The sequence below is a fragment of the Cynocephalus volans genome, chromosome 14, assembly GCF_027409185.1.
Source record: "Cynocephalus volans isolate mCynVol1 chromosome 14, mCynVol1.pri, whole genome shotgun sequence".
Lineage (NCBI taxonomy): Eukaryota > Metazoa > Chordata > Mammalia > Dermoptera > Cynocephalidae > Cynocephalus > Cynocephalus volans.
Genome location: NC_084473.1, coordinates 65,648,935 through 65,670,624, shown reverse-complemented (window position 1 = coordinate 65,670,624; position 21,690 = coordinate 65,648,935). Strand labels below are relative to the sequence as shown.

Genomic DNA, 21,690 nt, shown 5'->3' with positions numbered 1-21,690 from the left:
ATTGTAATATACAATATTTGTAGTCTTTATTTTCTCTGAGCTCCTTTTCCTTAAGTGAAGACCTCTGTGCTGAAAGGGTACCATGTGACTTCACTCTTCTGGCCATCAATGAATGGAGGTCGTGGACTCTTGAACCAAACAGTGTCAAGGAAAATTGAAATTGGGATTCAACACTAGGCATTACCTCCTAAACTGGAAAGACATGTAAACATGGGAGATGAGGCTGACATTTTTGTTCAGCCGTCTTCTGCCATGAGCACAGAAAGAGCCATCTGCAAGGTGGAAAGAAGAGGGAAGTACAATTTAGGGAGAAACCGAGAAGAGAGAACATGTGGCTTCAGGGAGAGAGAGAAGCAGACTTGAGTCCTGGTTTTAGTAGAGCTCCTGGTTTCAGTCTCTGATACCCAGCTGCTTTTCTTGTCCTTAGATTTTTTTTTAAACACTCCTATATCCTTGCAGTAACTCTCCCTTTCTGGCTCAGGCTACTTTGAGTGGATTTCTGTCCTTGCTGACCTGAAACATTACTGTGTACACCAACCTATAGAGCAGCCTTCAGAGCAGTCAGATGGCCTTGGAATCATTCCCAGGGCTGTGGTTAGTAGCGTCTAAGCATCTGAAGGGCTTCTTTATGGGGTATGGGTCTTGGATATGGACTAACAGTGGAGTCTAATGTACTTCAGCAACTTGCCACCACCACATTGCACTTTTGATTCTGTGCTTTCCAAATAGAAACCGTAAGAAATGCTAGTATAAACTGAATTCAGTGCTAAATGGGTTTATTAAAACTTAAAGAAACCAAACATAACCGGCAGAAAACATTTTCAGAATGATCTGATAAAAACCATTAGAACCCATACTCATATTTTTCTACATAGCATGTTCTGATGACTAAATCCATAATGGCTTTTATATTATTTTTAGTTTTCCACTGTTTCTCCACAGAAGGAAATGTTCAGAATCCAGAGTATATTAGTATTGAAGCACTTTTCTGAGTAATAAAACAGGCTTGCCCCTGATAAAAAGAAAAGAAGAAACCCATATCAATGTCTATTCAAGAACTCTTTTTTTTTCGGTGATGGTGTGTGTTGGGGGTGGGTGGTGGTGGTGGTGGTGGGGTTCCAAAACTAGTTGTGCACTAACTTCAAGTTTTTTATTTCTATGTATGTCAAACATCTGTCTATCTATATCTATGTAGAGAGATGAAATCAATCCACTTAGAGATCTGGAAAGTTGCTATTAGGTTAGGTTCCTAGGTCGTCACTTTGTTTTTGTGGAAGCTATTCTTTGAATGCCCAGAAATTAAGTGATTGCTTGAGCTACAGAAAGTCAATAGATTCTATGGCATTGTCCTTTCACTGAACCATTCATTCATTCTTTTGACTGTGCCTTGAGTTTACTATAGATCCATCCTTGAAAGGCAGTATTCCATGAATGTTTAAGAATACAGAATCCAGAGCCAAAAGGTTTGGGATTGATGCAGGTGAGGGGTTTGTTACCTTTCTCTGTGCCTCAGTTTCCTCACCCATAAGGTGGGAATAACAGTAGAACCCGTCATATAGGATTGCTGTGAGGAGCAAATGAGTTAGCACTCTTAAACACATGGAGCAGTGTCTGGCACAGAGCAAGCCCTACACAGTGTTAACCTGATGGCCATCCCAGGCATGATTGGTGCCCTCTGGGGCAGGCCCAAGAATAGTTTGACAATTCCACCAGCATTAACTCAGAGTGCACAGTAGGGAAGCTACTTACCAGTTATCTCCTCAGCCAAGTATGTTGGAACCCCCCGGCACATGGTGGTGATGTTATTTCCAAACTTGTTCAAGTCATCAACTTTGCTAGGGTTGATGGAGTACATCAGGCCCTTGCGAGATAGTTCCCCTGCTCCTTTACCCTGAAGTTGAGTGTGGAGAAGCCAGGTGGGAAGGAAGAACAAGAGAGAATGAATGCGAAGCCCAGTGGTTTGCTGATTTGAGGGAGTACAAGGACAATGGGGATATTGCTCAGTTATAATTTTTCCATAATCAAGACGAAGAAGAGCTGATTCTAAGTGTCCCAAGGGATTTAGCTGGTTTGAAACCTCAGCTTCTTACAAAAACCGAAGAATGAGGCTAAATTTATTCTGAAACTTGAACCTCATTCGGTCATCATGGATTCCTTGGATCAGGCTGTGTAATAGTCAGCTTCTGAGAATGCAGTTTATTTATTTTTTTCTACTCTGTCAGTAAAATGTACCCATTATCAGTTATAGGAATATGAACTCAGGCAAACATTTTAAACAACCATGGATTCCCTCTTCCCACTCACCTTAACCGAGATTTCCAGATAAAATATAAAACACCTAGTTACATTTGAATTTTAGTTAAACAACAAATAATTTTTCTAGTATAACTATATCCCAAATATTGCATAGGACATATGTATACTAAAAAAAAAAAAAAAAAAAAAAGAGAGATAGAGAGATTTGTTTATCTAAACTTCAAACTTAACTGGGTATCCTCTATTTTTATTTGCTAACTCTGATAACACTAACTAACCCTTGCAGAAAACGTCCTTGGAGAAGTGTTGAGGGCTCGCATTTGTGTGAGCAGAACTTTGCTCCTCTAACAGACGAGGTTATCAGGTGTTCTGCTCAGTCCTGTAGAGGCAGGTGTGAGCCACAGCATTTGATGTGGTGGAAGCTGTCTCCCCTCGGGCAATTACCAATTACTCTTCCTCCTTTGTGCTGCACACTACAGCATACATGGTCAAGAGGGAATGACTGTGATCTTCTCATTATTTACCGGAGGTTCATAATACCTCTTCCCTCACCAAAAATAAAAAAGACTTTTATTTTTACCTTCTTTTCCTTGATCAGTGCATCCAGAGCTTGAATGGAAGGCACAGCGTCTTTGTTCATTTTGTACACAATGCATGACTTCTTATGAAAGAGTCTGGTTGCAGCGAAGCCCTTTTAAAGAAGATGGCAGAGAGTGAGATGTAGGTTTTCCATGAAGCTTTTCTTATTAAAAGTCAGTTCCACCAGCAGAAGGAAATGGAACTCCAAGATCACGATGAACTGGGGTAAGGCCGCTGGATCTGGTCCTGTTTTGCAGTCATACCTATTGCTAACATTTGTAAGGATAGACTGTAAGCTCCTGGAGGGCAGAGACTGAGTATCCGACTCATTGCTTCATCTTCAAGTTCTAGAATGGTAAGAGTCACTGTACACATGTCTGTTTTACTGAAACAAACTTTACAAACTATTTGATTTTAGTCTCTTTTGATCCTCACTACATTTCAAGGAGGCAGGTTAGACAGGAATTAGTTTTTTAATTGATCAGATGATAAAACTAAAACAATAATGAGTTTTTTTTTAAAGTACAAAGTTAAATACAGAGCTAGTAATTGCAGAGTTGTTGCTTCTCTAGAGCCAAGTGCTTTCTTTTCTTTTCTTTTTCTTTGCTCCCTTGCCAATTAATATTGCCATTTACATTCCTTTGGTCCTTTTGAGTTATAGGTGAAATGTCAATTTCTTTCTCTTTAGAAGGAAATTGAAGACAGAGTGAGATGAGCTATGCTTTGGCAGCAGTAGTACTGCATAGATCTTTCATTGTTATTGAAGACATCTGCAGGGAAGGCAAAAGGATATTTATATTTGTCTTATATCCCCACAAACTCTTGAACGTAATGAATCCTAGTAACTGTTCATTTGTTTGAATTTTAATTGATTGTGCAAAACTTATTAACAGTAGTTAATATCTAGGGACTGAAATTGGGTGAGCAAAACAGGAACTTTAACATATAGCTATATGCTTACTTGCAGTTAGAATTTATTTTATTTTTAATTTTTATGGTTAGATTGCACATTTTTTTTTTGTTTTAAAAAAAGACACCATATTTTTAAAGAATGGAAATTGCATGGTGACTACGTACACTTCCATAATCCCAGACGGAATTCCAGGGGTTCTCTCCATTGTTGTTGTCAATATTGGCCACGTTATGTTCATTGTTGACACTCACTGTCTGTTGCCCACTTCCAGCACTGTTGTCATCATCGCTGACGTTGATATTCTGAAGTTATAAAGAATTGAGAATGATCTAATAATGCATTTCTTTGCAAATGCATTTTGGTAACAAACTTTAAAAAGCAAGACTTACATAGTCAGCAATAGCAGGAGCTAGGAAGACTCCAAGAAGTCCAGCAAAGACAATCTGAAATGACAAATAACACTGGCTTACTGTTACAAGGCAAAATGATGTCCTTTTCTTTCTTCCTCTATCCAAGCTTATGAAAAATACTTACTGATTTTACTAATGTGTAAGTGGTCTGTGTTTTCTTGTTCTTTTACCTTGTATTTTTTAACCATAGAAAATGTTAATCATAATATAGAATTTTTTTTTTTCCTGACTGGTAAGGGGAATGCAACCCTCGGCACGGTGTTGACTGCACCATGCTCAGCCAGTGAGTGCACCAGACATCCCTATATAGGATCCGAACCCGCAGCCTTGGTGCTACCAGCGCTGCACTCTCCCCAGTGAGCCACGGGGCCGGCCCATAGTATAGAATTGTTGATTAATTTTAAGTAATTATATTAATGTGATTTATAGTTTTAGAATTTTAACGTAGGTCTTATGAAAAACTGTTGAAGAATACATTTTAAAATGAATAGAATACATGGTATGAAAATAGTCATGATGTAAGTTCTAAAAATCACATCTGAAAGTGACTTAAGTTAATTTTCCTATTTGATCTGGGATGCTTTCTTCCTAATAGCATATGTACTCCTTTTATTTAAAAAAAACTTTTTAAAGCGATGGATTAGTAGGTAGGTTGTATGCTGATGATGAGAGACCAAGGATAGGGTGTCTGGCTGTTAGGTGTGGTTAACAGAAGGAAAGTCAATAACAGAGTCTCAGGATACTTGGTTTAGTAATTTGTCACTGGATACATGACACTGGTTCTCAGAACATACAGCTTTATGCAGGTGCCCCATTCTGGGTACCTAGTCTCATTTCCTTTGCACGGGACAAAATAGTTTTAGAACTCGACTGAAGAGTCAAGGTAAATAAAAAAAAATTTTTTTCCTTGATATCTTTAAAAGGAGTTAAAAATTAGTCTTCTAAAAAGTCAGAAACTGAAAAAATTTTAGAGAACGTCTAGTACAATGCAATCCTTTTACAGATGAGGAAATTGAGCTTCAGAGGTTAAGTGACTTGACCAAGGTTGTAACTCTTGTTCATGGCAGAACTAGGAGAAAAATCAGATCTGACCTGTGTCTGGAGCTCTCTCCACTCACTATTTAATCTTGCTGTTATTAAGAGGACTTATTTCTCGATAATTATTTTACATTTGCAACGCCATTATAAAGCAGGGTCTGCTGTAATAGTCATGTATTGTATGATGAAACATGAAAATATTCATCTGATTCTAGCCCCTTTGCATCTGTTATAAGAAACAGGGCACTACCAGTTCCTTTCACAGAATTTTGTGGTCTACCTCCTACATTCTCATGCTTCTGTCTGGAACCACAGGCGAGACGCTGCTCTAGCTTCATGCTTCAGATGCTTTCCTGAATAAATGGTGTGACAAGGCCCAAGGCACATTTTTCTTACTTGGAGATACATCTCACAGCAAAGAATTTGGCATAAAGTTTCTCATCCACTTGTTTTGATAATAAGCTTTTTATCTTGCCTGTACATGCTCAGGAGTTTTAGTAAAAGGAGGAATTCAAGAATGGGGAAAGATCGGACACTTTCTAGGGCTTAGTGACTATGTCCTCCATCTAGAGACCTGAACCAGGTCATGTAGGAAATAATTTTCTTAAAAATAGTTTGATAGAAGATGCTCAGACAGCTGTCTAATCCCTGGGTAATTATCCTTCTCTATAGCGATGCTTATAAATGTCATGATTCCATGAAAAGGAAAGAGAGATTTTTTTTTTTTTAACTAAGTTTTCCATTATGGTGATATTGCCATAAGAAACAGGCCCCCTTATCTCAGAATGTTAACAGTCTTTTACTTATATGGTAATAGATTCAAAAGAAAAAAATCTACTCACTGTAAACTTCATCTTGTCTTCACGAAAGCAACGGAGCAGAAGGGAAGGCAGGTATGGACCTGGGTGAGGGGCCTTCTCATATTTGTACTCGGCCAGCTTTACTCAAACAAGGTGTGATCAGGTGGGGTCAAAACTTATCTTTCTCCATTTCTCATATCTGTGCCATGACCCAGCGTACCAGGAAGCTTTAGGAATATCTTCCTGGTTAGCAAGGCACTTTGCCATGGAGTTGATCTGACTCATCATATGTTGAAGTTGAAGATATCACAACAAACTCAATATGATTTTTGATAACTTCTGGTCCAATTGAAGCTGTAGGTGTGGGTATTTTACACATTGACTTTGCTCCAATTCAGAAAAATAATAATCCCTAAAACCAAACAAGATCACAGATGAAAAACTGTGTGCATACCTGGCCTTCCAGACAGCAGCTCCTAAAGGAAAGTGGGGACAGTTTCTTCTTCTTACCTTTACCTGAGCCCATTGAGCTTTTACCACAGTTGTGTAATTGATCACTCTGATCATGAGTCTCTTATATTCCAGTGCATTTTCTCCATTTTCCTTAAGGATGTCTTTCTATAGATTACTATACTGTCTATAGAAACTTGCACTAGAAGCCTACGAATAAAGTTCAAATTCATCGGAATGCATCCAGGTTCCTTTATAATAAGGCTTCCAAAGCCTCCGCAGCTGTGCCTGCCCTTTAATGCCATGTACCTATATTCCAGCTACACCAGAGTTGCCACCATCTCTGGAATATTAAGATGTTTCATGCCTCTGTTCCTTTGCACGCACTGTGCTCTCATCCCGGAGTGCCATTCCATTGCCTTTCTCTAATTGGTAAGTTGCTACTCATTGTTCAAGAACCAGCTCAGGTTCCTCTGCATTCATTACTTCTTCCTCACCTCCTAGATGGAATTTTCCTTCTTTTTTTCTTGGAGTTATAAAAGCAGTCTCTGCCCCCCCCACTTTTTTTTTTGCCTCTGGATAATTCTCAGAAATTACATTAAAATAATGGAGCAAGTTTTCATCAGAGGTAGAGAGTAGAAACTATCATTTGGGCAAACAAGTAAATGCTCAAAACAGTTTTGGAGATGAATTAAAGTTTAGTTTTTTTCCTGCTCCCTGCTCCCTACTACAAACTGAAGCTAGTAAGTAAAATTTGCTGAAGAGAAAAATTATATCTGATTAATTGCTGATGTACAAATTTCCCCTTTAGTTGGAAACTTTTTGGAGCTCACAATTGTCCTCCTTTGCATGGATTGAAGCCATAAGACAGGGTTACATGGCTATAAAGCTTGATTCCACCAATGTCTCTTCCAAAATATTGGCATGAGTGGATTAGAACAGCTGTAGTAATACATTGCTTATGTTCTAAATGTGTTCACTAATATCTTTCAAATTCAGTTTTTAGCCACAATAGGTCAACAAGCCTGGGGTAGGAGGCAGAGGGGTGAAGAGGTTTTCAGCCACTTTAGGAACCGTCAGGTCATTGCAAAGTCAAAGAGTGAACTCAGCCTTGGGCAGTCATCTTGGTTCACTGGGGCAGTGCCCAGCACACCTTTTGCATGTGATACCTTATCAAAGACTCGAGGTTGACAAATGCTAGTCTGGAAGGTGTTCCATGACAGATGGATAGAGAGAGAGAATTCAGGGTCCAACAAGCTCCCTCTTAGAAACTGATAATTCACATATCATATGTGCTAAGAAATCATATGTGCTAAGAAATCTATAGGGGTGAAATCTTTGCTGTGTTTTTTCAAGAAGATTCTCCTAAACTTAACTGACCACAGAACCTGGTTGTTCTTCCTTTTTTCCCCTAATACCTGTGAACATTCCTGGGAACATCTTCATCATGGAAACAACAATCGTGCGGCCTCTGAGGGTGCACCCTGGGTTTGAAAATCCATTTGAGGAGCTACTCTTTGGAACTAGGAGCCAGGAGAACTAGATTCTGTTCTTCTTCCTTCTTTCAATGAGTCATTTTCTCCCCTTTAAGCTTTAGGTTTCTTGTAAGTAAAAGAGAAGAAATTCCTCCTTCATACAATATTGTTACTTCAATGGCTCTGGAATCACAAGAGCCTCTTCCTCTGCACTTTGTGTGGTGTATGTGTCAGGGGGAGGGTCCAATCTTCACCTCAACCTTGGTCTCACCAATGTCAAAAGTCTGAATGAAGCAAGAGCAAGTCTCTTGCTATCCTTTTGCCTGAGAGCTATGTTTTATGTTTCATGTCCTCCCATGGGAGGGAGCCAGAACATGTCAATGTTTTTGTCACCTCCACAGAACCTAGAATATGCAGGCACATATACAATGCTCAAAGATGGCTTTTAAAAATTTGAATTTCATAAGGGAGGTGTTCAAGCTAGAGGATAAAAAGTGCATTATATTTATTCATTTCTGTTTTTTGTGCCAGCTGGAGAGGTGCTGCCCTACATTATGACACATCACGGGAGTCCCAGGTGATGGTGTGACCCTGGTGCTATGGAGCTGGTGTGGGGCAAACCAGCCCATGGGTAAATAGGGCCTGCCCTGCCACAGAAGTTGATGCTGGGCCATACCAAGGAACAGGCCCCTATCATCATTTTATCTCAGAAGGCACACACGCCCAAGGCTTCATCTTACTCCACACCCTGGCATATCAAGCTCAGCAGAAACACCCTTGTGTGGAACAAATGCATGCATCCATGAACAGTAAGCTCAAACCATGGGTCTGGGGTGACATTTAGAGACTTCCCACAGAAACCAGACTTTTTACATCCCTCCTTTTTCTGAGTGGAAGGGAATATTTACCTACGGGGGGCACGTTTTCATCACTGAATATTCTCACTCAAGCTTTCCTCTCCTGTCTACCCTGGTTGATGGGCTGACCTAGCAGTCATTAACACCTGGAAAGCCCTTAGTAATCTCATTGTCCCTTTAATTCTTGCCCCATTTTCCGATACTCAGAACTCAGCTGGCCTACAGCTCATTTGCCCTCATATTAGAATTCATCTGTTTCAGTGCAGGAGCCCCTTCAAGCAGAGATTTGGTCTGTATCCTTGCCTTTATTTTTGTTTTTCTGAGCAACCCGAACATCAGTTTGATGGTCCTCTTGATGGTTCCCAGTCCGGTGGTTCATTGTGAGGTCTGAACATACTTCACCCCTGGGGAAACTTCTGCCCTCTCCCGTGGTCTCAGTTTACCAGCCTGTAGCTCAGACTAGCTATGGTTCTTCTGACTACAGCCTTGATGCTTCTGGCAGTGATGTACTCGTATCAAATCCTCCATATGCGCTTGTGGCCAAGTGTGATACATCTCAAAAAATAGCCACAGGAGCACATAAAATAACATTTTAATAGCTATTGCTCTAATTCCAGAAAATCCAAACTTACTATGTAGTTGTTTTTGTATAGGGGAAAAATTCTTTTCAAATTACAGCAAAGTGGAAGGAGCTCTTTCTTAAGGCATCACTAAGATCTTTATTTTTGTTATTTCCTCTGGGACCCTTGCCTCCCCAAATACATATAACTCTGCCTTTCTGTTGCTGCTTGCATATGTCTGGCCAATTGCATTTGCCAAGACTTCTGGATCTTTCAGAGGTGAGCAATGATATATTATGCCTCCGATTAGTTTGAGTGCTGAAAGTGTTGTAAACAGAGTTTGAAAAAATCTTTCCGAAAGAAGGTCTCCTGAGTCATTTCATCCGTTCTGCAAAATATATGAAAGTAGACATAAAGAGGATGTCCATCAATAACTTCATTTTTCATCATCATGAAGACGAATCAAACCTGCTTAAGAACTATTTGGAGAATATATGCTCATGTGATGAATAGAAATCTCAAAGTGATAGTAAGATGTTGCTTTACAATTACCTCATGGTTAACTCGGAAACAATAACACTACTCCTTGTTCAGTGTTCATGCTGAAGCAGTTGAGAGATAATAGCGTAAAAGCACCTGTTTGTGTTCATTCAATCACAGCAGGCAAGGCCGGGAAAGGACTGAACTGCTCACTGAAAGACGAGAGTTGGATCCTAAATTGTTAGAGCCACACCTGGAGCCAGGGTCTCGTGAGGACCCGGCAGCCCCCACGCCACATGGCCCTCCATGGTTTCCCTGGCAGAAGAGACCAAAGTAAAGGACTCGCTGAAAGGCCACTGTGCAATGAAGCACCGTTTTCTGGATCATCGAGTTTTGTTCAGGGTGACTGATCAAAACAGGCTTCCTTTTCCACGTCTCCAGCAGAACGTAAGCACACACGTGTAATTTTTTTACTTCTGGAAGAACACATCCTCGGATGAAGACACTGGATCCTCAGAGGCACGTCAGGGAATTTTGAGCTCCCGCACTTGTTCAATTACACTCTCTTCCTTCTTACACTCTCGGTCTCCAGTGCTAATAAAGCTTATCCATTGGGACTTATTCTGGGGTATGCTTTTCCTTCAGAGGTCCCCCTGGCTTTGAGTAAAAACCAACTCCCCTCATCCAGGTCAGGAGAGTGTTTTCATTCGCTGCTCAGCAATGCATCATTGAGCCTGCAATCTTCTACTCATTTTCTCCTATTGAAAAATAACTAATTAATAGCAGCAGTTCCTCAAGCTCCAGCTAATGTCAAATGTAAGCACAAGTGCTGCGGAAGATTTAAAGATGTAAAACAACCAGTGTTCATATTCCAAGATCCTGAAATGTGTATGAGAGGCAGGGCTGGTTTCATGGACGTGAGACCAGTGCAGTTGCACAGGGCGCATGCACAAAAGAGAGCCCTGCACTTGGGTTTAGTGCTCTACAGTTGCCATCTTGAAATCTTAAAATCTTATTTTTGAATGTGTGTTTTGTAAGTGGAGTCCAATGAGACAATGCAGCACACACTGGTGGCTTAGAGCCCGGGCTTGAACGTGATCCTGCCTCCCTACCTCCCTCAAAGGGCTGTCGACCACTATTCCTCTACCTCTCTCCACTGGAGGGGCCCGGCTTCAGGCACAGGAAAGGTCAAGGTTGGACATATACACCCCCATGCTGAGTTGCAGGGTGGGACCCCGGATGCCTTTGAAGATCAGTACTTACTTTGTGAAAATTCCTGTGCCCAAGGGAGTGTGATATTAATTAGCAAATCAAAAATACTATCACAGGTTGAGAGAAACACAGAACCTATGGATGAAAGAAAAAAGCTTTTTTCTGCTTTCTGAACAATGTGTTCCATATTTTCATTTTGCACTGGGCTCTGCAAATTACATAGCTGGCCCTGATGGGAGGCAAGACACACACATAGTATGGACATACCAAAGTAAGGTAAGAAGTAGGCGAGGCTCTGACAGGCTTTGTAACTTGTCCAAGGTCATATGGCAGGTAAGAATGGAATGATGAATTCACGTAACCCTTGAGCCCATGCTCTTTCCTTTATGCTTGCAGCTTCTCCAAGTGAGCAGTAGAGACAAACATTCAGAGGAATGTGACTTCTCTACACTGGAGTGGTTACAGAGGCTTCATGCAGCAGATGGACTTTGGCTGAGTCCTATGGGGCAGACTGAAATAGACATACAGAGAGGAAAGGTCGGGCCACTGCAGCCTAGGAGATTAGCACAGTGTGAACTGGGGTTCTGTGGCTGTGAGGAGACCACATTACCATATTCTTAACACTCTAGATTCACCTCTATGGTTACTAAACATCTCATTCAATCACAGTTAGATAGAGAAAAATTGAGTCAGAATTACTCAACTGATCAAGAACCTACAATTTTGCTGCACACTGAGCTTGAGATATTACAGGGATTTAATCTTCACCAATAGCCACTTGAAACTTCCCTTTCTTTTTGGCCCAACACTTCCCCATGTGTTTGATGGCTCTTTTCTCTTTCTCACACCCATATATTCCAACATCCATGAGCTCCTCCCAGTAAATTAATATTTTATTTTTTTATATTTCTTTTTTTTATTGAATCAAAATTGATTATACATATTTTGGGGGTTCATCATTGAGATATGTTGATCAAATCAATATTACTAGCATGTATATTGTTATAAATCATAATTATGCTTTATGCCCCTGGTCCAATCTCTCCCCATCCCCCTCTCCCTTCCCACTCCCAAATTAATATTTTAATTGGTGGCCAGGAGTGTGTCTCTAAAAAAGCAATCACTTAACTTTTTGTAATTGATACACCTTTGCATTTGATTTAGTCTCTTCATAAAGAAATTTTAGGCATGTATTAAGGGAGATATATAAACAAGTATATATATTTTAAAAATGTAAAAACCCATAATTGTGTAGAATTTCATGACTCACCTTGAAATAGATTGAAAGTATAGATAGATGACTTGTGATGGCATCCCTGGATATCTGTTAGGCTGTGAATAATTCTTATTCTTTTTCCCCTATTGATATGTTTTTTTGTTCTGGTTTCTTTCAGGATTCTCTCTTTGTCTTTGATTTTCTGCAGTTTGATTATGATACCTACCTGTGGATTTTTTGGTATTCATCCTGCTTGGTTTTGTTGAACTTCCTGGTTCTGTGGTTTGGTATATGTCAATTTTGGAATATTCTTGGCCATTATTACTTCAAATATTTCTTCTGCTTCTTTTTCTGTTTGTTTTCTTCTTGGTATTACAATTATGCATATTTTATACCTTTTAAAAATGTCTCACAATTCTTGAATATTCTGTTCCATTTTTTTTCCATTTTTTAAAAAATATTTCAGTTTGGGAAGTTTCTATTGACATATCTTCAAGTTCACTGGTTCTTTCCTCCTCTGTGTTCAATCTGCTAATAAATTCATCAAAGACATTATTTATTTCTGTTTACAGTGTCTTTGTTTTCTAGCACTTTGTTTTGATTCTTTCTTAGTGTTGCCATCTCTGCTTATGTTACCCATCTGTTCTTGCATGCTGTCTACTTTCTCCATTAGAGCCCTTAGCATTGTAATCACAGTTATTTTAAATTCTCCATATGATAATTTCAATTTTCCTGCCATATATGAGTCTGGTTCTGATGCTTTGCTTTGTCTCTTCAGACTGGGTTGTTTTTTTTTCCTTTTAGCATGACATAATTTTTTTATTGAAAGCTGGATATGACATACTGAATGATAGGAACTGAGGTAAAAAGGCCTTTTGCATGAGGTTTTATGTTAATCTGGTTAGGAGCTGGATTGTGTTTACTGTTTGTGTACAGGTGCCGGGGGCTTCACTTCGCGTAATGCATTTGAAACTCATATGTATTTTGGTACATCCATTTTTATTGGGTTATTTCTTTGTTTATTGCTAAGTAGTATTATTTTACATAAATGTACCACAGTTTATCAATTTATACACCAGTTGAAAGTCATGTGGGTTGTCTCCAGTTTTTGGTGATTTACAAAGAAAGCCACTACAAATATTCATGTACTGGTTCTAATGTGCGCATGTATTTTTAGTTTCCTCGTGTAAATACTGAGGAGTTGAATTACTGGGTCATATGGTAATTATGTCTAACTTTATAAGAAATTGCTAAACTGTTTCCAAAGTGGTTTTACCATCTTGCATTCCCACCAGCAATGCACGATTATTCCAGGCACATCACTCTTTGACCACACTTGGAGTTTTCAATTTTGTTTTATTTTGTTTGCTTGTTTGTTGCTTTAGCTATTCTGATTGATGTATACATCATGGTTTTAATTTGCATTTCCCTAATATCAATGATGCTGACTATTTTTTTAGGTACCTATTTGCCCTCTGTATATCTTCTTTGGTAAAATATCTTTTCAAATCTTTTGCCTGATTTTTAAAATTGAAATATGTATTTTCTTATTTTTGAATTTGAGAGTTCTTTATATATTCTAGATATAAGTTCTTTAGCAAATATTATTTTGAAAATATTTTCTCCCAATCTGTGTCTTTCATTTTCATATTTTTGACAGTCTTTGTTTTTTTAAAGTTTAACTTCTCAATATACATTGTAGTTGATTTTCGTGTCCCTTTACCTGTTCCTTTTTCCCGCCTCCTTCTCTCCCCCCCAACTACATCACATCTGTTCACTTTGACAGTGTCTTTGGAAGAGAAAAACTTTTAACTTTACTGAAGTTCAGTTTATTAACTTTTCTTTCATAAATTTTTAAGTATAACATTAACTGAAGGTTTCTTGTAGGCGTCCTTTATCAGGATGAAGAAATTCTTTTCTATTCCCAATTTTCTAAGAATTGTTATCATGAGTATATGTTGAATTTTGCCAAATGCTTTTCTGCATTTATCAAGATGATCAAGTGGTTTTTTATTTTTAGTTTATAATGTGTTGGATTACATTGCTTGATTATCAAATGTTGAACAAACCTTACATTCCCAAGAAACATTTCACTATGTCATGATGTATTATTATTTTTACTTATTGCTATCTTCAATATACTCATATTTTTGATTTTCAAAAAATTATGTTCATGAGAGATATCGGTCTGTAGTTTCTTTTCTCATAATATCTTTGGCTGTTTTTGGTATCAGAGTAATACTGATCTCATAGGATGAGCTGAGATGTGCTCTCTCCTCTCCAATTTTCTAGATGAATTTGTGTAGAGTTGATATTATTTCTTCCTTAAGTGCTTGGTAGCATTCTCTTGTGAAGCAATCTGAGCCTGGAGTTTCCTTTGTGGAAAGGTTTCTAACTACAAATTCAATTTTTTTCCCACTGATATAGGGCCATTCAGGTTATTTATTTCTTCTTGAGTGAGCTTTGGTAGTTTGTGCTTTGTGAAAATTTTGTCTATTTCATCTAGGTTGTTGAATTTATGGACATAAAGTTGTTTGTAACATTTCCTTATTATCTTTTTAATGGATGTAAGATCAGTTTCAATGTCCCCTTTTTAAAGCTGATATAAATAACTCATATCTTCTTTATTTTTTTTTTTTCTTGAATAGTCTGGCTAGATATTTATCAATTTGATTGATTCTTTAAATAAGCCAGTGACATTTTTCATTGATTTACTCTTGTAAATCTATTTATGATTCCATTGATTTCTGCTCTTTATTATTTCTTGCTTTGTGTTTGATTTAGGTTTAATTTGATATTTGTTTTCAAATTTCTTAAGGTAGATGTTTAAATAATTTCTTTAGGGCCTTTCTTTTTTCTAATAGATATTTAATGCTGTAAATTTCTCTCCAAGCACTACTTAAGCTGCATCCCACAAATTTTCATATGTTGTATTTTCACTTTCATTGAATTAAAAATATTGTCTAATTGCTCTGTGACTTCCTCTTTAATCCATGGCTTATTTAGAAGTGATTTAAAACAAAATTTTATTTTTTAATAATTGGGGATTTTCTGGATATCTTAGTTCCATTTTCATTTAATTTAATAATGCTGTTTAAATGTCCAATTTCCTATTTTATGAGATTTGATATGTTTTATTTATAGTAAATAGTGATAGTATTAGATAAATTTTATTGAGAGTTCACTCTGTGTTAGCAACTGTTCTAAATACTTTATGTATATGAGCTCTTCAGTGTTTACAAAGATGCTTTGAGGAGGCACTTTGTTATCCTTTCTTTCTAGATGTGGCTACTGAGACACACAGTGAGAAACTAGAGAACTTGATACTCAAACCCAGGTGGACTGTTTCTGTAGCCTCAACTCTTTACTGTCTCCTATTATTACTCACTCTTTCTCTAATCAGGTTATTTGCCTATTTTAAAAAATCACATGTCAATTATTTTCCTGTGGATTTGTTAAAACTTTTTGTAAGTTGATTATATTACCCTTGGTCTCTCACATGTATTAAAAGTATTTTCTTTCAGTTTGAAATTTGCTTTTAAATTTTGCTTTTTTTGTACAATTAATTATCTTTTACATTTTATGCAGTTAGGCTTATATATCTTTTAACAATGATTTATTCCAATACTTTTAGGCTTAAAAAATCCTTTAAATTGCCAAAATCAGATCACAGTTTACCTGTATTTTCTCCTAGTTTTTTTTTTTTATATTTCATTTATTTCTGCTTCTGCTTGTATCTTGTTTCTTTTGCTTACATTTGTTTTAACATGCTCTAAATTTTCTATTTTCTTCTTTTTCTTTGTTTTAATTGGGACATAGTTGATTGTACCTATATGTGGGGTACAGCACTGAATATCAATACCAGTGTGCAATACATGATGTTCAAATCAGGACAATTAGTATATTCATCATTACACGATGTAATCAATCTCCTAGTATTTTTTTTTTAGTGGATTACTTTATGTACACTGTTTACATTTGCTTTTAAAATTAATTTTGAATTAATTTTACTTATGATGGGATCTATGTTAGCTTTTCCTTAATAACTATACCCTCATCCCAGGGCCATTTAAAGTCTAGCCTTTTTTTTTTTTTTCCTCAACAGCAGTTTTTGAGCCTTGCTTGGGGTATGGCAGAAAATGACATGGTAGTGAATTCTTAGGTTGATCACACCATATCAAAGTGTAACTTTGGGAGAGTGGAAGAGCAAGAGAAGGAATATGTTATGGCCTAAATATGTGACTCTCAGAATCTTTCGTGTAATTCGGAAGTAGAATTTAGGGTCATTAAAGGAAATAAATGCTTTATGTAATATATAAAAAAATGGAGAATATAAATATGCTTTTGCTTATCATTGACAGATATGGCCAATGCAATTTGTATTTTGGATTATCATATAATTCTACTCATGCCTCTCTTCTGATACTAAACATTTACAATCTTGATATTTATGTTTTCTGCTAGACAGCAAATTCTGTGAGAGCAGAGACTCATTGGGTCTAGTCCATCTTTTTATCCCTTTCAGAATATTCGCCCTGTGATTTTTATAAGGTGGGAGGAAGAAAAGAAATAAAGGGGGGAAGGAGAGAAGGAGAGGAGAGAGACAAAATGGATAAAGGGAGTCTGAAAGGGGAATAACATGATAAAAGGTGCAGAGTCTGGGATATGCAGGGAAAAGTAGTGTGGTCTGAGTGTCTTTTGTGGCAGTTCAATACATGAACCTCTTTCTAACCCTACAGGTACATTTTCTTTCCTTAATTCAGAATATTTCCTTCTTTCATATCATTTTGGGAGGCTACTTGGGAACAAGACTATAGAGTGGAGAACTTTTTAAATTGTTTGAACAAAGAGCAACATAGGCAAGGTGGTGCTTTCAGGCCATGAATTAATAGAGGTGTTGAGGATGGAATGCTGGGCAGCCTGGAGGCAGGAAGATAATTTTGGTCTTTTGATATAGAATGGCTGTGTCTTCTTAGGCACAGAGCTCATCTGCATTTCCTTCACATCTAGATGGAGCCATGTGACTGTATGTTGCCAGAAGACAATGAACAGAGGTGGTCACTTCCAGTTTGGAAAAGTTAAGAGCAGGTGTCTTCTCCATGCTGTTGATCTAAATGCCATCTTCCAGCTGGATGATGCCAGGATAACCATGAAGCCACACATTGAAGATGGAGACTCCACCTAGGGAGGAAGCTCAAATCCACAAATTATTCCTAGGAGGAGAGATACCCACTATGAACATCACGTGCACTAGGCTTCATGTCAGTGAAAAATGGAGGTTTATTTTGTGAAAACACTGAGATTTAGGTATTGCTTGTTACAGCATCTAGTGCCAATATTCTAATAAAAATCATTGTGACAGGGACAGTGCAGTGGTGAGGACAAGGAATGGAGTTTGGATTGATGGATTGGAAAGAAAAACATAAATGGGAGAGACATTACAGAAGAGAAATGGCAGAAGAATCAAGGATGTCTTGAAGGTGAGCCTGAAGACCTGGAGAATTGTCAAAGAAATAACAATGTCCAGAAAAAGAGCTGCTTTGGGGAAAGAATGCAACTCCTTTCATTTTAGGCAAGGTGAATTTGATATATTATAGTATATGCAGATGTAAATGCTGGGCAAATTTAAAAAACTTGCAGAAGTGAAGAGAGAGAGAAAGAAAGAGAGGGAGAGAGATAAAAAGACAGAGGGACAGAGACAGAGAGTGAGTGAGTGAAACATTGAGTAAGTGAGAGAAGTGAGAGAAATATAAAAATAGAAGATTTAGGTCTCATGATTAAAAAATTAATAGTTAAAGTGGGTCTAAATAGGTAGAATATGTGTTACATTATCAAGAAAGGCAACTAACTAAACCAATAATTAGAGTGGATTTTACTGTTTGGTTTGAACAATAGAATGATGAGAACAAAACCTATATAAGGATATTTAAGATCCTCAAAGATATGAATGAAGGGATTACACATATAAGGAAGAATAAGAAATTATTAAACAAAACAGGCTGAAATAAAACAGCATATTAGTATGAACAAGAACATACCAGAAGCATCATAATCACTGGTAGCAAGTTTCACATCAGCAGCAACAGGTGCCACAAGGCAATGAAGTAATATCTTTACAATGTTAGAAGGAAAATAATTGTCAACCTATAACTACTATACAAAAGTGAGAGGAAAATAACGACATTTGTACACATAGAAAGACCAAGAGAATTTAGCATTAATAGGTTCCCAGTAAAAGAACTATTAAAAGATACACTTAAGCAAAAAGAAAAAATGTTTGGGATATAAGAAATACAAATTATCACAGAAATTGATAAAATATCTTAGTAAATTAATTATTTATTGATGATAAACTTAACTATTTTTCTGCTATTTTTAAAGGTGAAAGTAAAACTCTATAATTATATTAATATTGTATAGAAAGCATGCTCAATAATTAGTCAAAGGCTACTGAGTTTCTTGTCTCTTTTGAGAAGATAAAAACACAGCATGCCTTTTAGATTAGTAGGAAATATAAATATTTAAGCATGCATGTTAAAATTTCAAAGTAAGCACTAAATAATAAAAATTTTAAATCTTCCAGAAAAATAAGGGAAGAAAGGAGAATACAAAATTTTTATCAATACAAAGCAAAGAGAAAAGTAGGAAAGAGTGCAAAGAAAGAGAACAGTAAGTATACAACAAAATATGAGAGTGGAAAAAGATCTAGAATATATTAGTAATCACAATAAAGGAAAAGATGACACTCATCCATTAAAAGAGAGAATTTTTCAGACTAGGGAATAAATAGCACTTGGTAAAATGCTGCACACAAGAGAAAGGTCTAAAGCAATACAACACAAAGAAAGTTGAAAATAAAAGTCACATAGAAGTATACCACCCAAATGGTACCAAAAGAAAGTAAACAAAAGGCAACACTCCCCCCCGCCAAAAAAACCCCAAAACACAAAAATGAAAAACACCATTCTCCAGGACGATTTGCTGATGATGAACTTGCATACTCCAAAGAGCATTGCTGTGAACTGCATAAAGCAAAAACTCATAAACATCATACAGAAACAGACAAAAGCACAATCTTAAAGAAAGTTTTTAAAATATCTCTAGCAGAGTTAGTTAAATCAGGTAAACAAAAAATTAAGAATACTGTAGAATATTTGAAAAGTAAATAACAAGCTTGATCTAATAGAAATAACCATTTTAAATATAACCATCAGACAGAGACTGTACATTTATTTGAAACATATGTGAGATGTTTACAAATGGTGAAAGAGAAAGAGGGAGTGCTAGAGATAGGGGAGAGAGAGGGAGGGAAGAGAGAGAGAGAGAGAGGGAAAGAGAGAGAGAGAAGGAAAGAAATGGGAAAGGGAAAGACAGAGAAGGGAGAAAAATCTTTACTCAAGAAACTGAAAAATACTCTCCTTGACGACTTGTGGGTTAAAGTAAAAATCACAGTGGAAATTAAGAAATATTGAGAAATGATCAAAATAGTTGTGGGATGCAAATAAGATGTACTTTGAGGAAAATATATATTTTTGAATGCTGTCCTTAAAAAAAAACAAGGAGAGATTGAACATAAATGGGTGGCATTCAGCTCAAGAAATTAGAAAAATAAGAACAATAATTTTAAGGAAGTGAAAGGAAAAAACTATAAAGAGTAGAAATCAGTGGAATGGAAGACACATAAGCAATACAGAAAATGCACAAGATTAGCCAAGACAATTTTAAAAAATAACAGGGCAGGAAGATTTGCCCTACCAGACATCAAAACTTACTGGGAATCATTGTTATTTGAATAGACAAATAGACCAGTAGAATAGAGAGACAATAAACAGACTAACACACACATGGAAACTACATGACATTATAATTAGTGTGAAAAATTGAACTATTCAATAACAGATGCTGGGACAACTGGATACTCAAGTGGAAAAATATACTGGATTGTAACTTAATACTATATTCAAAAATAATGGTAAAATTAAATGTGAAAAGCAAGACTTTAAGAAAATGTAGGAAAATACATTAAAGACTTTGGAGACATTTCCTAAGAAAGACTACAAAGCACAAATTATAAAGGAAAATATTGCTCATTTTTAAATTAAAATTGAAAATTTGTGTATAGCAAATGACACCATAAACAATGTTACAAGATGAGGTAAATGCGAGGGGAAGGTTATTTATTAGAGACTTCCTATTCAAAATATAAAAAGAACTCCTACATATCAATAAAAGATGTGCATAAATTAAAAAAAATAGGGAATAAGACATGAACCAGCAAATGATAGAGGAGGAAACCTGAATGATCAAAGTTATGAGAAGATACTTAAATAGTCATGAGGTAAATAGAAATTTTCACTGCAATGATATATCAAAGTTGATTCATGCTGCTGCAAATGTCAGAATTTCATTCCTTTTTATGGCAGAGTAGTATTCCACTGAGTATATATACCATATATCCCTTATCCAGTCATCTGTCGATGGATATTTAGGTTGATTCCAACTCTTAACTATTGTAAATAGAGCTGCAATAAACGTGAGAGTGCAGGCATCCCTTCCACATGATGATTTCCATGCCTTTGGGTATATACCCAGCAATGGGATTGCTGAGTTGTATGGCAGTTCTATCTGTAGTTGTTTGACGAACCTCCATACTGTTTTCCATGATGGCTGCACAAATTTACAGTCCCACTAACAGTATAGGAGAGTTCCCCTTTCTCCACATCCTTGCTAGCATTTGTTATTGTCCATCTTTTTGATAATAGCCAGTCTAACTGGGGTGAGATGATATCTTAGTGTGGTTTTGATTTGCATTTCCCTGATGCTGAGTGGTGTTGAACATTTTTTCATGTGTCTGTTGACCGTCTGTATGTCTTCATGTGAGAAATGTCTATTCAGCTCCTTTGCCCATTTTTAATTGGGTTACTTGTTTTCTTACTCTTGAGTTGTTTGAGTTCCTTGTGTATTGTGGATATTAATCCCTTGTCAGATGCATTGTTTGCAAATATTTTCTCCCATTCTGTAGGTTGTCTTTTCACTCTGTTGTTTCTTTGGCTGTGCAGAAGTTTTTTAGTTTGATATAATCTCATTTGTTTATTTTGTCTTTTGTTGCCTGTGTGTTTGGGGTCATACTCATAAAGTTTTTGCCCAGTACTATATTCTGAAGTGTTTCCCATATGTTTTGTTTTAGGAGTTTTATAGTTTCATGTCTTTTTTTTTTTTTTTTTTTAAAGATGACTGGTTAGGGGATCTCAACCCTTGACTTGGTGTTGTCAGAACCACGCTCACCAAGTGAGCTAACTGGCCATCCCTACGTGGGATCTGAACCCGTGGCCTTGGTGTTATCAGCACGGCACTCTCCCGAGTGAGCCATGGGCCGGCCCTATAGTTTCATGTCTTATATTTAAGTCTTTAATCCATTTTGAGATGATTTTGGAATATGGTGAG

The 21,690-nt window shown here is 37.0% G+C and overlaps 2 protein-coding genes across 2 annotated transcripts in view; one reads left to right on the top strand and one right to left on the bottom strand.

The window, feature by feature from the left end:
• Positions 1 to 917: 917 nt before the first annotated feature.
• GKN1 (gastrokine 1) lies at positions 918 to 10,126 on the bottom strand. Its single transcript, XM_063077782.1, has 7 exons — positions 10,072 to 10,126; positions 6,039 to 6,139; positions 4,138 to 4,191; positions 3,913 to 4,050; positions 2,825 to 2,947; positions 1,750 to 1,891; positions 918 to 1,012 (listed from the first exon to the last, which is right to left on the bottom strand). The coding sequence occupies exons 1-7, from the start codon at positions 10,124 to 10,126 to the stop codon at positions 918 to 920; spliced, it is 708 nt and encodes a 235-aa protein (XP_062933852.1).
• Positions 10,125 to 21,690, top strand: part of GKN2 (gastrokine 2) — a 26,358-nt gene continuing 14,792 nt past the window's right edge. Inside the window, exons 1-2 of the mRNA XM_063077781.1 lie at positions 10,125 to 10,265; positions 11,427 to 11,622. Coding sequence (XP_062933851.1) covers positions 10,125 to 10,265; positions 11,427 to 11,622 — 337 coding nt within the window. The remainder of the gene's footprint in view (positions 10,266 to 11,426; positions 11,623 to 21,690) is intronic.

Bases quoted from the DNA above. Each gene is read 5' to 3' on its own strand.
- GKN1 (XM_063077782.1), bottom strand. From the start codon at position 10,126: ATGGAGGGCCATGTGGCGTGGGGGCTGCCGGGTCCTCACGAGACCCTG. The intron at 6,140-10,071 runs GTGTGGCTCTAA...ACCTTGTTTGAG, and splicing joins TCACGAGACCCTGGCTCCAG to TAAAGCTGGCCGAGTACAAA. The intron at 2,948-3,912 runs GTACGTAGTCAC...CTTCTTTAAAAG, and splicing joins CCGTCTGGGATTATGGAAGT to GGCTTCGCTGCAACCAGACT.